General features: G+C 43.8%; 1 protein-coding gene across 4 annotated transcripts in view; it reads left to right on the top strand.

The window, feature by feature from the left end:
- The first annotated feature begins 9,066 nt into the window (after positions 1–9,066).
- The window catches only part of Dtnbp1 (dystrobrevin binding protein 1), a 104,616-nt gene continuing 95,715 nt past the window's right edge, over positions 9,067–17,967 (top strand). For 2 of the 4 annotated variants that reach the window (XM_075969775.1, XM_075969777.1), the window contains exons 1-2: positions 9,109–9,211; positions 15,587–15,678. Coding sequence is in view for 2 of the 4 variants with exons in the window: in XM_075969779.1 (XP_075825894.1) it covers positions 9,156–9,211 (56 nt within the window). In the remaining 2 variants the exon portion in view is untranslated. Of the gene's footprint in view, positions 9,212–15,586; positions 15,679–17,967 lie in introns of all 4 variants that reach the window. The other 2 variants (XM_075969779.1, XM_075969776.1) reach the window with 1 other exon arrangement.

Genomic DNA, 17,967 nt, shown 5'->3' on the forward strand with positions numbered 1-17,967 from the left:
CACTCTGAACTGCTCCAAAGCAATGTTGATTAAAAACTTGGTTTAAAGACATCGAATTTTAAAAAGCATAATAATCAAATGCTCAATAGCAAATAAATGATCTATCAGGGAATTTGTACTGAAAACTGTGGGTCAAAGGGTTCATAAGAAAGACATTGCCATGGGGTGGATTGAACTCACAGACAAAATCCAATACCACATCACAATAAAAATGGACAGAATGTTCCTTGTATATTTATACTGATCTGATATTAAGAAATTCAGCAGTTGATCAGTGTCATTAATTGGACGGTGTCCAGAATGTCTCCATAATGAAGCCGAACAACTCTCAAAGAATACATGGGCTATGCCTTGGCAGCCCCTCCCTCCTCCCAGAAGGCCCCACACCTTCTGACCTGTGAGCTCTGAAGCTATCCTAAGGACCTAGTTCAGCCACACCCAGTAGTAGCTCCACTAATTCATGAGCACTGAATGTCTCTCTTAGACCTGCCAGCAGCTAGTAAGGACAATGTATAAATATGTCAGCTTGCCATTTTAAATATGTTCTGAACTTGTTTTACCATGTGTTCATAATTTAAATTTAAAAAAAGCAGGCAGTATCCTTCTTCTTTATAAGCATTAGTTAATATTCAAGAAAATCAAGCAAATTTAAGCAAATACTCTCAGCAAGCAAGCTAGATCTTATTTTTGCTATTTTTTTGCTGAAATACAGATTTGGCACGGTTGGGTTTTATAAGAGTTTTTGGCCAAGAGGCTTGTTAGTATACATCTGTCTGTTTAGTTATCAGGGTTTGTAGTTCACCTAAAAATAAAACACTAAACATCTTTTGCTGGGATGTTAAATAGTCACAGTCTAAGGAGCTGAAAAGTCGAAGCATGTTAAGCAATCCAAATGAAAGTAGGTTGAGATGCAAAGGCACTGATTCTCACGGCCTGGAAAGACAGTGAAGTCATTCCAATCTGCTGCGAAGGGCAATGGAAGACAGTAGTACTGGCCTAAGTCATAGATCAAGGTCTGCTGTAGAACAAAAATGCTGGAGGGCGAGGATGGCAAACTCTCCAACCAGTGCTGTCAGTATTAACACGCGATGGCCACAGGTATGGAAGCCTTGCCTTACTTCCTGGTCCTAACAGGGAGCTGGATCAACATTTATTGAAAATAAAATATTACTACATTAAAAATTTTTTTAATATATTTATTTATTATGTATACAATATCCTGTCTGCCTGTATGCCTGCAGGCCAGAAGAGGGCACCAGACCCCATCACAGATGGCTGTGAGTCCCCATGTGGTTGCTGGGAATTGAACTCAGGACTTTTGGAAGAGCAGGCAATGCTCTTAACCTCTGAGCCATCTCTCCAGCCCCCATTAAAGTTTTTTTTTTTAATCCTACTGAATACATCCAGAGGGAGAGGTTTCACTCATCCAAAGGGGTGCTTTCATCCAAATAAGGTTCAAAAGTGCCAGACTGCCAAAGGAACACACATTTATAATGTAGATCCATTCCAGAACACAGGAACACCACCAGTGGTGACATGAAGGACCGTGCCTGAGCACAGGTTGTGATAGGTGACTACTTTTCCGGATAACCCAGAAGTGGCATGTTTCACCCCAAGAAAGCGAGAGGCAGTCAAAATAGGAGGAATATAAAATATTATAAAAAAAGGTCACCAGCCATTCAGGCTGTACAAGAACACAAAGCAACTAACAAACCTTTAGAGGTACTAAAAGCCTTGCCTTTAAAATGGTTAACTGAGAATTCCATATGGGTTAAGTAATGGCCTTTAACGGAAGACAAACTGCAGGCTTTAGAACAGCTGGTACAGGAGCAATATGATGCTCGCCATATTGAAGAATCAACCAGCCCTTGGAATTCTCCTGTATTTGTTGTTAAAAAGAAATCTGGAAAATGGAGAATGGTAACAGATCTAAGAGCTGTCAACAAGGTGATCCAACCTATGGGCCCTCTACAGTCTGGAATTCCTCTGCCTTCTTTATTACCAAAAGGATGGACTCTTATAGTTATTGATTTAAAGGATTGTGTCTCCACTATACCTTTACAAGAAAAGGACGAAAAGGAATGTTAACCTGGGTATTCCATTGCTACAAATAATAGTATGAAAGAACCTTCTAGAACAGATTGTTTTCAATCTGCATTTGGCGTTCTGGACTTCTACATCCACATGATATTCTGGACATAAGTATTTACTGAAAGGAGGGCCCCCCTAGAAAGTCAAATGGAAGCTCCAGCTGACTCACTCTCTTTGCTGTGTTTGGAATCTCAATAAAGGTGTGTAGTTTAAGGAAGTAGAGAAAAACACTGGTGGTTTGAGTCCTGGAAAAGACAAGACACACACATAGGGGCCTAGGGCAAATGAAGAGTCAAAGTCCATAGAGTGGAAAAGGACAATTAGGGCTGGCCTTGGGTCCAGAGAGAAGGAAGAGCACTTACTGCTCTTCCAAAAGACTCTTAGATAAAGTTGCCAGCAGTCACACTGGATGGCTTACAACCACCTGTAACTCCACCTCCAGAGGATCCAAAAGCTTCTTTTGGCCTTCAAAGACACCTACACATATGTAGCATACATCTACACACACACACACACACACACACACACACACACACACACACACACAAATTTTTTTTAAATAAAATAAATAAGTATATATGTTTATAGTATCACTGCTTGGGGGTGAGGGGGCTACATCTTGGATTTCTAAATATTGACAGAAACCTCGACAGCCTGTTTTCTTTCCGAGAGAGAGCACAGTCCACAAAGTGTCGATTGTAGTGCATGATTGTTTCAGTTGAATTTAAGCTGAGCAATCTGACTTGGGGACCTCTATCATCAAGCTAAATTCCTTCTCATGTGCATATAATTCGGTTAAATCCTTAATGATGTCCCATGGCTTTTATCCTGGCTGCTTCTGTATCTTTATTTAGTCTGATGGATTGGCAATGGACTGATTTCAATCCCTAGGGCTCACGATTCAAGGGTATCTTACACTCTCTTGGGAGCAATGAGACCCTTGGGTAGCATCTCTGAGACAGTCCTATCAGAGGTCTGTCTGTTGACCAAGGGCACTTTCACCTAGAGGCTAAGGGGTGAGAAGGAAGTCAGATTAGTTAGATCAAGGAACTGCCTGGATGGACAGGGTGGCAGGGTGACCTTGAGGCTCTTGGCAGAAGATTCTATCACATGCCCAGTTAGGTAACACATCCCTCCCTTTACCTCAGCCAGTCTTCTCTCCCTGTCAGACCTAGAGAGGCTATGCCAGATAGAAAAAAAGAAGAAAAGTAAAAGCTAAGACCAGTCCTGTCCCATCTTCCTCTCCATGGAGGGTCCAGGGAGGAAAAGAAATTAAGATGGGTCTTTAAGATGAAATAGGTTCTGTATATATATCTGCCTGAACACCTGCATAACATGTATTAGTTTCAAATCATGTCCCTGAAATGAAGCTGAACCAAGTGTGCTGATAATGCACCCATAATCCCAGAATCTAAGAGGTGGAAGCTGGAGTATCAGGAGTTCATGATTATCTATAGCTGCACAGTGTGTGTGTGTGTGTGTGTGTGTGTGTGTGTGTGTGTGTGTTTGTGTGTGTGTATACCACGTGTGTAGGGGCACCAGTGGAGGCCAGAAGAAAGGACAGAATTTCCTGAAGCTGGAATCACAGGTGATTGTGAGCTGCCTTTTGTGTGCATTGGGAGCAGAATGCTGGTTCTCTGGAAGAGCAGCAAGTGCTCATAACTGTTGAACCATTTCTCTAGCCCTTATTAAACCTTTTAAAACCCATACTACTAATCTTAATTAAGACTGAATTATAATATCTACCGAATGCTTTTACAGGGCATTTTGCTGCTATGCAGGTTTTGTTTCTTTAAATACTACACGTGAGAGTTTCAGTTTTGGAAAAGATGAACAAACGGATCTGAAGAGGTATTGCAATCATGGGAACTTAAGGTTTCATTTACCAGGACATATTTAGCCTGGATCATTAAAGCAGCTCCCCTAGAAGTAGATGTGGCAGGTTGAATTGGGTTTGTTAGCAGTGAGCCTATAATTAGTATTTGGTTTTGTTTCCAAAAATAATAACTCCCCCACAAAATCATATCATGTCGTATTTCCCAAGGAAAAGCAGCCAATTTTGAAAGAAAAACATCATTAAGGGTAATTAATTCTCCACTGAGGTTTTCCTCTCTCATGTATATTAATTAAAATGGGTTTGTGCTGATGAGGAGCAGCAGCAAAGCACCTGATGCAGGCCCTGCAGGGTGGAAGTGAAAGCAAACCTAGGTCAAGCCAGGGGAGTTCTCTGGCCTTTGGATTCCTGATGCATGAAACCACAGCCAGCACTAATCCTGGTCTCCATGCCCATTCAGCCCTTACCTATTTTTAGGGCAAATTATTGGAGCCTTCACATCAGAGGTTACATTTAATGACAGGTGTGAAGTAGTATAAATTCTCTTCCAACTCAAAACACAACACAGCATTCATATTTAGGGAAGATGCGCCTGCCTGCAATCTGCAATGTCAAAAAAAAAAGCAAAAACAAAAAACAAAAAAAAAAACAAGAAAAACAAAATCAAACTCACCCCCAGCAAAACAGAATTAAAAAAAAAATAACAGGGAAGAGAGAGGGAACAGCAGTGCATTTGGTCCATGGACAAAGCTTTTAGGTCTGATTTATAGCTACAATAGTGCAACCTCACAAGGGGCCATAAAAAATTTGTGGGGATATTCTACACTAAAAGATAAAGATGAAAGTTGTGTGGATGGTAGGGGTACATGCCTTTAGTCCCACTAATCAGGAGGCAGAGGCATGCAGATCTCTGTGAGTTCAAAACCAGCCTGTTCTACAGAATGAGTTCTAGGACAGCTAGGGCTACACAGTGAAACCCTGTTTCAAAACAAAACAAAATAAAAAGATAAGGACAAGATATTTTCTCTCCAAGAATACAAAGCTTATTAATTTTTTATTTATTCATTCATTTGTTCATTCATTTATTTATTTTGAACATAGGCACTGTGTAGACCATGCTGACCTTGAACTCACAGAGGTTTGATTGCCTTTGCCTCCTTAGTACTGGATTAAAGGTATGCTTCCACAGCTTGCGACAAGGCATTTTTAAAAGAGGAAAGAGTCCACTGTAACCTATTTCCCAGGTGATCTTCCACAGCAGTCTAGGGAGAGAGAAATGGAGACAGTGATCTCGTTCTGACTTACCCATCCCTCATGGCAAAACCACAAGGTGGCAGTAAATCCTGCTTCACCAGCTTAGGGATGTGGTACAGAATTGTTTACGTTATCCTCCAGTTCACCTATCACCAGTGACTTTCCTCCTTCCTTAGGGATTCTTCTTCCCCAGTACATTAAAAATAAATACTCTGAGATTATCTTGTTTTCTTGGTTGCAGTCAAAACTGCTCACCTACCTGTAACAAGTTTGACCTGTCATAGTTATTGGCTGTTTTGTGCTAAAATTGGTTGACTCATGCTAAAACTGCCTTGTGCTTCCAATGAGGTCATCTTTGGTGAGCTGGATCTTTCTTCATGTACACACAAACTTCTCATCCTCATTCCTAGGATCTTTCTTGATTGCACTCCAAGCGGCTCTTTCCTAATATTCATTGTACTGCGGGCTTGGGTGACCCCCTCTGATGTTTTTTCTGTAGCCAAGGCAAAGTGGATTGTCTCCTAGGCTTGGGAATCACTATATGCAAACAGGAATTCCCCTGTGGGCATCTCCTCACCTCAAGAGTAGAGGCTCAGGCTGGAGAGATGGCTCAGAGGTTAAGAGCACTGACTGCTCTTCCAGAGGTCCTGAGTTCAATTCCCAGCAACCACATGGTGGCTCACAGCCATCTATAATGAGATCTGGTGCCCTCTTCTGGCATGCAAGCATACACGGAAGGAATGTTGTATATATAATAAATAAATAAATCTTTAAAAAAAAAAGAGTAGAGGCTCACACAGATTGAGATTCATGCTCCCAACTGTAAAACAGGGAACACATACCTACTCATACGAGGTGCACTTTTGCCTGGAACAAGTGAACTCTTTGTTAATGAAGGCTCTCATGACAAAATATGAATAATTTATGATATTATGAGTGTCGTTACTACACCTATAGCATTTAGTTGCTAGCCATAGGTAGGGCCTGAACATGATAGATAATAGAAGGCACTACAGAAAGCTATGATGAGCCACACCTTGTTCAGTGGGCAGTGGGCAGTCAGTCAGTAGATGGACCATGCTTCTGTTTCTACCTTATTCAGCCTAATGCTTCCTTCTCCCTGCAGCCTCCAGATGGGGTAAGGGGGTAGTAAAGGTGGTAAGGTTTCTCCTCTCGGGTGCTGTTCCTCTTTGGTCATTTCCACTATTTTCCAAAGTCGAGATGGGTTGAAAGACCTTCACTGGTGAGCTAATTGCTCTTCCAGACTGTGATTCTTCCTTGTGGTTCATTAGGAGCCCAAGTATACAATAATTTAACCCACTCCAGGGAGAAGGAATCACCCATCCCACATACTCCTCAGAGCTTTTCACTACCATGTAAAGCTAACCTATTAAGACAACCGTTACCATCTGTGGACTTCCATGCCTGTCTTAGTTAGGACTTCTCTTGCTGTGAAGGGGCACCACGTCCACGGCAACTCTTATAAGGATAACATGTAACGGAAGTGGCTCACTTACGGTTTCAGGGGTTCGGTCCATTATCTTTACCATGGCAGGGAGCATGGCAGCGTGCAGGCAGACACGATGCTGGCTATATTTTGATCAGAAGGCAACAGCAAATGGTCTGAGTGTCACACTGAGGGAAGCTTGAGCAAAGAGACCTCAAAGCCTGACCCACAGTAGCACATTTCCTTCAATAAGGCTCCAACTCCTAATAGTGCCACTCCCTTTGGGTGTCATTCTCTTTGAAACCACCACAGTGCCCTTGTATAAAGACGTGTCGGAAATCAGAAAAAGAGTCTTGGGATCTGAGGTAGTCTGAATGCAATTGGCCTACAGAAACTCATAAGGTGTGGCAGGATTAGGAGGTGTGGCCTTGTTGAAGTAGGTGTGGCCTTTGGAGGAAGTATGTCACGGTGGTGACACACTTTGTTTCAGCTACCCTCTCAACTCAAACTAGTTTACAGTAGGAAATTACTAACAGCCAAGCTTGCCTAACTGTAACGGGGTAAAGGTTTCTCTAAATTTTCTCAGCCGAAGCCATTTTTTGGTTTCTAACCCAGGCCCTGAAAAGTCCCGTGGGAAAGCAACCTGCCCTCTTCTAGAAACTCAAGGTCGAAAAGCCCCAGCTAATATGATTCTTGCCTCTTGTTAAACTGATTGCTTACTTCCTCCTGCAACTGCCAACCAAGCTGTAGTTTTTCTGTGTTCTTTGTCTTTAAAAACTCCTTGAAAAATTCATTTGGGGCTGCTCTGTGGGAACTGTTTCTCTTCAGGCAGTCACTGGCAGACTTAATACAGACTCTGAATTTGAATTTTGGACATAAGGGTGGTCTCTGGATTTTTACTCCTTAACACCAACGACATATAGACCTGACGAGGTCACACACACACACACACACACACACACACACACACACACACACCACCTTTGTCTTTGCTGAACACAGACAAATGTAAGCAGCAAAGGAAATGAAAAGCTTAGAGGTAGAAAGACAGGGCCCAGATTATCTATGAAATGGCATCCTCCTGATTATTCAGCCAACAACGAAAGGGAAGAAGGGACCTGTATCGGGATTCTAAAAGCTGTTCTCTGTGCTCAGTGTGCCCACCATTCTGGACTGACACCTGGCTTTGCCAAGTGGTAGAGTGAATGACCATGCTTTCACTACTCCGAGTCTGCAGTGCTCTTATTATGAAATGAGAGTCTCTGTCTCTCACACAACCAAGTGCTCAGACATATGAACCCTGTAAGGAACAATTTATATCCAAACCCCAGCAGGGAGCTAACTCCTCATTTTTATTTTGATCCAGCTAATGAAGCACATTCCTAATATTCCTGGGGAAGAAGAGCTCCTGATACGGAACCTCAGATGAATCCTTGCCCATCATAAAAACAAAATGTCACCCTGTAGCCTGTCCTATAGCGAATTGAACCCTCGTTTTGGAAGTTTGTACCCAAGAAAAGCAGGAGTAAGCACCCAACTTCTTAGGTCAATTTCCTAGCTTTCCCCTCGGTGGAAAATTGATTCCTGGAGTGTTTTGATCATCACCTTTTCCACACGGAAGACAAGAATAAGGGTTCAGTGGTAAGAGTGCTAGCAAAGGATGTTGGGTCTGAGATGCCCCGTGAAAGGGGGCAAGGCTGAAAATAGAGAAGTGGGTAGCATCAGTGCCTTGATAGGAAGTACAATAGATGATGGCTAGGATAACCCAGAAGAGAGCACAGAGAGGAGACTGTGCATGTGATCTTGTAAGCAGCCATTGAAACAGAAGGGATGAAAGGAAGAAAGGGATGAGCCACTGCCCTGCGGACGACTGAAAGGTTGAGAACTGCTGGCTCAGCTGTAGAGCCTTAGTGTCCAAGATACTGAGTTCCACCCCCGCACGGAGACGGGGTGAGGAGGTAACAAACGCTAACAACGTGGAGGTGTGAAGGACACAGACATTTGATGGGAGCGGTTAAAGATCCAGAGTGTGATAAGTAAGGGTATGGTGACAGACGATCAACCACTGCCAAAGTCCAACACCGGGGACCAAAATCCTTGACACACTGTTGCTACAGGGAGGCGCAGCTACGCAAGAGATTCCCGCAGCTCTCTTCCGACCCTCGAAAGCCAACCCTTCCCTAAAGAGGTCAGGGACCGAAATCATCTTTCCACGCTGCTTTTGCGCGGCAGTTATCCCGGAGAAGGCCGGGTTCCAGCCAGCAGCGCGCAGCCGGTGGGCTTCCTGCCCTGCCCGAGGAGAAGGCGAGCGCGCCGGCGAAGGCCCGCCCCTTGGGCGCAGCGGGAGGCTGCCCTACGCGCTGCACTGCGGCTGCGCGGGCCGGGCGCGCGCAGAGGGGGGCGGGGACGCGGAAGGCACGGCGACTGCGGTGTGAGGAGGCGAGCCGGCGGGAGGGCAGGGGCGCCCAACGGCGGCGTCGGGGGGCGGGGGTGGCCGCGGCGGCGCGAGGCCTGAAGGGAGGCGACGCGATGCTGGAGACCCTGCGCGAGCGGCTGCTGAGCGTGCAGCAGGATTTCACCTCCGGGTGAGTACGCGGTGGGCGACCAAGAGGGCCGTGGGGCTGCCTGCCGTCGGGTCGGCGCGCCCTCGCGCCTCGGCGTCGCGGCGCCTCGGCGACAGCGAACTTCCCAGCGTCCCGGCGGCGGCCCCGAGTCTCTTTGAGTGGCGCGGGCGGGGATGCCCTCCTGCCCCGTCGCGGGACAGCGTTGCCCAGCGGGCCACCACGGTCACGTGAGGGGCTGTGTCCTCCGCACTGGGAGCCCGCGGCCCTTCCCAGGGCAGGACCCACCCGGGACCCGCCTCCCTCTCCGGTTTCAGCTCCGACACCCGGCCGCTCGGCCCGAGCCTTAGCCAGGCTAGCCTGCCTCTTCTGCTCCTTCGCTGCCTTTGCCCTGGTTTAACGCCCGGATAGAGGAGCTGGGCCACAGGGACGGAGCTAGGTCGAAATTGTTGACACCCTGAGTTGCCCAAACTTTGGACGCCCCGGGGAACCTTTCGCAATCTCCAGGCTCTGCCCGCTCGGAGCTCCAGTTAAGCCGGAATGTTAGGGGAAGGCGTCATTAAAGGACTCCCCAGGTGTATGCGATGCACTACAAAGTCAGGGAACGTGTCGGGATGCCAAGCTGCCTAAGCACTCGTGCAGGATTTTACCACTTAACCTGACGAAGTTACTCGGTTTGCCTCTGCTTCTGCCACTTTAAAATGATAGTAATGGTGCGTCTCATAGAGTTAACGGGACTGTTAGATGTGCAACAAGCGCTGTTTGTGTGGTCTTTAGTGTTTAATTCATTTGCAGCTTTTCTTGCCTTACAAAAGTGCCGCTATCTCTTTGGTTTGTTCTTTTTTGTTTGTTTCTTTGAGACAGCGTCTTATGCTCGAACCCAAATTGGCCCTGAACTGTTAGGAAATACTTCTGCCTCAGTGCTGGGATTCCAGGCATCCACCGCCATGACCTGATGATCTGTCATGTGTTCGGAGAGTGTTCCTGATATGAGGGCACTGTAGTCACGATGCTACTTTAATAATTCATGGGGAAAACGTTAGCTGAGCTCTTATCTCGTGGAGAAAAAAAAATGTTTAAGAATATTTGCCTGTTGGCAAATATTTGAAAGTTTCCAACATATATTAGAATATGTGTATTGCTATATATGTGTCATTACTGACGATCTTAGCTTTGTGTTCTTATCAGTATTAATTATGAGTGCTTAAGGAATTATTCAGTGATAAGTGTTACTGCATGCTTGCATCTTTTTAAACTATAAATTTAGGGAAAGCAACTTCTTTTTTTGAGTGTAAACTTAACTTCAGTGTGTTGCTCTGATAGCCTGCTTTTGTAACATGACAGTGGCCATGAGTAAAACCCACTTGAATACTCTTCTGTTACTACTTCAAGGAATTCTTTAATAAGCTCAGCGTCCCTTTTGGTAGTTGCTAGGAGCATTGATCACATGGTTGTCTCAGAACCCATTCTTATGCCTGATGTTTACTTAGAAGGCTTCTTGGTTAGGAATGTGGACTCTGGACTGCTCAGCCCCACTCTGTCTTCTGAGACCTGGTAGCTTTAAAAATTTAGAGTTTAGTTAGGGGTAGGATCTGAGGATATGTGATCAGGAGCCCCTGGGAAGTAATGCCATAGCCTGGGACAGGTTTAGTGTTAGACATCCTGAGAAGGTTTTGTTTCTTATGGTTTCTTACATCCCAGCTTCCTTTCTGTACAGGTTACTTAGCTGATAGGCCAGGAGACTGTGCCATTATCCTGTTACCTGGCAGAAATAACAATCTTTGAATCATGTGTGTCTCCCAAGGAAAAGGCACTCTGGCAACTCTGCTGATACTAACTTTGGTCAGGTCCTCAATTTCCTAATTTCCTACACATTTTTTTTTTTTATTTTACTGAGGGAATAACAAAAACCATCTTTCCAACTCTTCCATATTCTGTTTTACATGCTTGGCCATTTTGGCCTTGGCTAAGAAATGAAACACAATCCACATTTCTGTGGTAATAAGCACTGAGGGGTTTCTTTGAAAAAGTCATGACAGTCAGCTTCCAAGACTATAATATTGAACCTGTTTTGGTAGGATCCTTGGTAGTTAGAACAAGTGTTCAGCAGACAGAGCGGCTGTCTTCTAAAACAATTTCTAATATCCTGTGCTCAGGTTTCAATCGATAGGTTTTCTGAGTTTGCTATATGCAGTGTTATTCCTAACAGCAGGGGCAGAGACTCAGTTTCTGCTCATTGTCAGTTTTTGAAAACTCATAGAGCTGGCAAATTATCTTTTTAACTTTTTCCCATGTGTATGTTTATGTGTCTCTGTATATGAATGTCATGTGTCTGCAGGTGCCTGCAGAGGGGAGATGAGAGCATGGGATCCCCTGGAACTGGAGTGAGGAGCAGTAGTGAGCAGCCACGTGGTTGCTGGGAACCAAACTCAAGTTCTTTGGAAGAACAAGTCCTCTTAATTGCTGAGACATCACTCCACCACCATCCCCCAAACAGCACTATTTTTATTGTTCTCCCAAGAGAATGACACCTTAGTGACTAAATCATGTCCAGCGGTGTCCTCCATGACTCTCCTCAAAGCCAGGAAACTGACATCTTGTGGATGTCAACTGCATCCCAAGTGAGAAGAATGATCTCAGCTGAGCTTGTTATTTCTAGGACCCCTCCTCACCTGTGGATCCCGCTGCTCCTCATTACCACCTGTTATATTCAGTGCTGCCTTAATTATGCGTGGCATCCAGAGGGGGCTGGTTAGCTGGAGAAGGCTAGAGGAGGGGAAGCCCTCATCCCAGGATAAAGGCTTTCCAGGTGCAGTCTGTTGCGGGGGGAAATGCACCCACACTCCTATAAGTAATGCCTCACCTGTGCTCTGTAAGGAAGCTCAAAAAACTTACTGGTTTCCCCAAAGTGTACTATGTAGATACCATGTCTTGGCCTGTCATTGGGATGTTAGGGGGAGGGGGTAAACATTGTTTATGTCTCTTCCAGAGAAGGAATTTTAGTTACAAGGCTACATTATCTACATTCCATTCAGACTTATCAGAAAATGCCATGTAAGTCATTATTGTTACAGGACAAGATAGAAATTACAGATGGTCTGGAGGATCCCGGGTTGTCCTTAGGCTTTTAGCCTCTTTTCTTTTTTCAGTACTAGGTGTCTTGGGGTTTCTATTGCTGTGAAAAGACACCATGACCATAGGAACACTTAGAAAGGAAAACAGTTTTTTAGATTTATTTATTTATTATGTATACAATGGTCTGCCTGCATGTGTTCCCTGCAGACAGAAGTTGGCACCAGATCTTATAACCGGTGGTTATAAGCCACCATATGGTTGCTGGGAATTGAACTCAGAACCTCTGGAAGAGCAGTCAATGCTCTTAACCACTGAGCCATCTCTCCAGTCCCTAAAGAAAAACATTTAATTGAGGTTGCTTGCTTACAGCTCAGAGGTACAGCATTATCATCATGGTGGGAAGCAAGGCAGCATGCAGGCAGACCTGGTGCTGGAGTTAAGATTCCTTACACCTTGATCTAAAAGGCAACTGGAAGTGAACTGAAACGTTGGGAGTAGCTTAAGCATGTATAAGCTCTCAAGCCCACCTCTAAAGTGACACACTTACTCCTCCAAGACCATACCTCCCAATAGTACTGCTCCTTTGAAGGGCATTTTCTTTCAAACTACCATATTCCACTCCCAGGACCCAAAGGCTTGTAGCCATATCATAATGCAAAAATGCATTTAGTTCAATTTCTAAAGTCCCTATAGTCTATCACACTCTGAACAATGTTTTAAAGTCCAAAGTCTCTTCTGAGATTCATGCAGTCTGTCATCCTCTGTAAAAAATCAAAGAAGCAGATCATATACTTCCAACATATGATGGCACAGGATATCATTACCATTCCAAAACGTAGGGAAGGGTGCATAGTAAAGAAATACAAGACCAAAAAGCAAGACCAGCTGGGCAAACTACAAACTCTTTATCTCCATGTCTGATGTCAAAATGCTCTTCAGATCTCCAATTTCTTTCAGCTTTGTTGACTGCAACATACTTTCTTGGGCTGGTTCTACTCCCTGGACAGGTATCCCGTGGCTCTGGCATCTCCAGCATCTTGCGGTTTCCAAGGCAATCCAGTCTTCAACGTCACAGCTTCACACAGTGGCCTCTCTAGGCCTCCATTCAGGGACATCCCTGACACATGCCTGGCATCAACATCTTTCCATTGTCTTGAAAGCAAATTCCACAGTCCATTTCTTCTGTCAACTCTAGAACCTGCTAAATTCTACTGCTTGCTGGGGCTGGAACGTGGCTCCTTGTTCAATTATATCTTCACTAACTTACTATTTTTGATGGGTTCCTTCACTGCCTAAATTTGTCTCTCCTGAAACTGGATCTGTAGATCAGGTTGACTTTGAGCTCAGAGCTCTTTCAATTACGTCTTCACCAGCTTTCTGTTTTCTGATGATTTCTTTCACTGCTTAAGCTTGACTGCTCTGTAGACCAGGCTGGCCTCAAACTCGAGATCTGCCATCCACTGCCTTCTCAGTGCTGGGATTAAAGGTGTGTGCTGCCACCATGTCAGGCTCTAAGATTTTCTTCAGTTCCTTTTCATAATTTAGTTGGTGGAATCTTGCTCTGAGGTCACCGCTCCCTTCATTCCATTTCTTCATCTGTTTATCTCCTTGAACACAGGACTTAGCTCCATTCTACTTCCTAGGGACCCTTTTCTCCTCAAATATTGTTCCTTGCTCAGCTTGTTCCTTTTCATTCTATATCATCATTAGAGTTAACACTAAACAACAGAGTCTATTCTAGGCTGTTTTGAGATTTTCTTTTCAAGGGAATTAATCCAAAACTCTTCACTTTAGCCTCAGGCAAACTTTTTGGACAAGGGTAAAAAGCAGCCACATTCTTCACCAAAATATCTCAAGAACAATTTCTAGGCAACATACTAAAATTCTCCTCTGAAACCTCTTGAGTCAGTCCCTCACAGTTCAAATCACTCTTAGCATCGTTGTCTTCCATTCTGTTACTGATAGGCTTATTAAGCGGTGCTTAAAGCATTCCACTGCTTTCCTAATCCAAACTCCCAAAGTCTAAATTCCTCCAAACAAAAACATGATCATGCCTATAACAGCAATACCCCAGTCCCTGGTACCATCTTCTGTCCTAGTTAGGGTTTCTATTACTAAGAAGAGACACCATGACCATGACAACTCTTATAAAGGAAAACATTTAATTGGGTTGACTTACTTGCAGTTCAGAGGTTTAGTCCATTATCACCATAGTGGGAAGTCTAGCAGCTTGCAAGCAGACATGGTGCTAGAGAAGGAGCTGAGAGTTCTTAAATCTTTACCCACAGGCAACAGAAAGTGGTCTAAGACACTGGGCTTGGTTTGAGCACATATATGAGACTTCAAAGCCTGCCTCCAGTGTAACATACTTCTCCAGTCAGACCGTACCTACTCCAACAAGGCCACACCCCCAACAGTGCCACTCCCTGTGGGGGCCATTTCCTTTTAAACTACCACACTGGTAGTTCGAACATGCCAGGCAAGTGCCTTGCTGCTGAGCACCATCCCCAGTCCCTGTGGTCTTTCCTCATAAACATCCATGGTACAAGTACCAGGAAAAACCTAGTGTTGTGGTTATATCATGTTCTTTCCCCCTAAGTGATTAGCAGGCAAACCCAAAAGCCTTAGAACTGGAGGACATTAACTCTGGGTCTTTCTACCTCTGTTTTTGTTTTCATTTGATTTGGTTCTTGGAGCCATTTTTGGAGGTTCCTGTAGAAACAGGTTTTTTGTTTGTATATATTTTTAGACTGGATTGGCTCTGTGGGGAAACCATTGGAAGTACAGACTTTGAATCCACTGTTTCTTTTAACCTTTGAACATTTATGAACAAAAAAATTAGATACTATATATGTAAATCTCTTCAGGGAATGGAAACACAAATTTCCTGAAGGTTTGTGACTATATATTACAGGCTTGTATTTCCTGTTTGTCTTGCTTTCAAAGGCACCACTGCCCCCAACTCTTGTTGAATATCTTCATTCTTTTCTCCTCTTCTATAGTTTGACTTTTTTTAAAAAATATTTATTTATTTATTGGGTATACAATATTCTGTCTGTGTGTATGTCTGTAGGCCAGAAGAGGGCACCAGACCTCATTCCAGATGGTTGTGAACCACCATGTGGTTGCCGGGAATTGAACTCAGGACCTTTGGAAGAGCAGGCAATGCTCTTAACCACTGAGCCATCTCTCCAGCCCCCTCTTCTATGGTTTTAAATTGTGCAAAGAGTATCTAATACTTTAGTTTATAGTGTTATCTGTAGACAAAACTTTGCTAGAGATGTTGACCTTTCTAGGATTTCATTTCCTTATTTTTTTTTTTAGGTTCTGGGAGTAGAACCCAAGACCTTGTGGTAGGCAAGCAATCTGTCACTAAGTTACTCCTTCAGCTGATAGGTCCTTCCTATATATAAGAGGTATACGTATGTGTGTGGAGACAATAGTTAGTACCAGGTGCCTTTCTCTTTTGCTTTCTACCTTTATTTTTTCAGATTTACTTATTTTGTTTTATGTGTGTATTTGCCTGCATATATGTGCAAAGTACCCTTTTTCATAGTTGCTTTTAAGGTTTGCGAGACCATATGCTCAGTTTTGCATAGTATGTACCAAGAAATGTTTGTGTATTGGGCTAGATCTGGAAGCTACCAAAGTTACAGAAGCAGCTTCCCACCCTGGTAGTAATGAAAAGCGAAGCTAATGAACTGAATGTTAAAAGACACTAGTGATGTGCTTTGTGAGCCCACAAGGAGTCCTTAATTTGGGTGCATTCACTGAAGGTTTCTAAGTTGGACCTTGAAGAATAAGAATGGATTATTATAGGTTTCAGTCAAGGTACTGGAGAAATGGAAGCCGTTTTAGTAGATGTAGCTGGGAAGGAAGTTCAGGACCTGGGAACAGAGAATTTTTCATGCTTTGCTTAATCTATCAAAGATTTATCCTGTGCTTTGTGTCAGACCCTGTTTAGGTACTGGGGCTATAGCACAGAACATCTAGACTAATGGCAGGAGGCAAATTATTTAGAAAGTCAGAGCTGTTGTGGCTAACAGATTAAGGGACGGGCTTACATGCATTTTTATGTTTGGGATCAGGGATGGCGAGCAGAGAAGTTACGCTACATGAGTGGGCCATGTAGGAGATGATGAGTGCTGGCAGACATGTAAAAGAGGAATAATGTAACAGGCAGTGGTTGAGCTTGTCAGCCGTGAGAAGTGAAATGAAAAGGTCTAGAACTTGTGAATGTTGATTTGTACTATCTCTGTTTGTTGCTTTGTTTGAGACAGGGTTTCTCTGTATAACTTTGGAGCCTGTCCTGCAACTTGCTCTGTAGATCACACTGACCTCAAACTCATAAGAGATCCACCTGCCTCTACCTCCCAAGTACTGGGATTGTGTGCGCCACCACTGCCCAGCGATTTGTAGCATCTTAGATAAGTGATGGTATTATGCCAACATAAAGGACAAGAAAAGACTTGAGGGGAAAGGAGCAGTTGATAGTGATTTTGTGAAGTAGCCCTTGAGATCTGAGGAGCTCTTGGAAATTGAAGGTACCCTTAGGAGAGGGGTCAGAAATGAAGCAGTGTGTTTGAGATTCATTAGGGCAAAGGTGGTTTGAAATTATTTTCCCTTTTCTGAGTTTGTGCCACTTTGGTGTGCATTTGTCAGGTTGTGGAGCTTAAGGGGTCATTTTAAATATGATAGTTTTTCTTTGAGATCAGACCCCCTCCACCCTGTGTTTGTGTGTGTCTCTTTCTGTCTGTGCCACTACAAAATAAGAGAGATATGTGAACATAATAAATTGGATTTTGATTTGTGAACAGAATTTAAAAGTGAACTAGCAGAAGGTTGAATGTGATTTAAAGACCAAAATATGCTGACTTGCAGGTTTTGTAGTTTTTGTCAAAGCAACCACTGTCCCTTTTCCTGCTACCTTGTAGGCAGAGTGGGAATTGATGGGTGTGCAAATGAAATGCTGTCCATACAACCCAGAGCAGTTGAGCCAGCTAGCAGATCTCTCTGTCACTGGTACATCAGGAAGCTCTATGGTATTCCACCCTGGCTCAGTAATGTCATAGCTATTTGATGTGCATGTGGTTTGTGTCCATGTCTATGTGGATGTGAATGAGTACAGACAGAAGGCCATCTGGGTTTTTCTTTAATGACTTTCCACCTTGTTTTGTTTTTGAGACAGGGTCTCTCACTGAACCTGGGTCTCATCAGTTCCTCCAGGCTGTCTGACCTGTGAGCTCCAATGATGTGTCTGTCTCTGCTTCCGCAGTGCTAGTATTACAGAAGCTTCCTCAGCTTTTATGTGGATTCCAGGGATCTCTAACTCTGAGGCCAGTCTGGTCTACATATTGAGTTCCAGGATGGCAAGAGCTACAAAGTTAAACTTTGTCTTCAAAACAAACAAACAAAAAAAGAACTTAAAACAAAAAAAATAATAGTGATTGTAACCCCACATCTTTTTCTTTCTTAAAATTTCCTCTTTCTTGTGCTGTTGGTTTTTGTTTTTTGTTTTTGTTTTTTCAAGACAGGTTTTCTGTATCTTTGGTGCCTGCCCTGGAACTAGCTGGCCTCTAACTCACAGAGAACCGCTTGCTTCTGTCTACTGAATGCTGGAATTAAAGGCATGCACCACCACTGCCTGGCTGCTTCTTGTATTTTATTCTAAATTTTGGTACCTTGATATACATATATACATACGT

Source organism: Microtus pennsylvanicus, chromosome 4, assembly GCF_037038515.1.
Source record: "Microtus pennsylvanicus isolate mMicPen1 chromosome 4, mMicPen1.hap1, whole genome shotgun sequence".
NCBI classification, from domain to species: Eukaryota; Metazoa; Chordata; class Mammalia; order Rodentia; family Cricetidae; genus Microtus; species Microtus pennsylvanicus.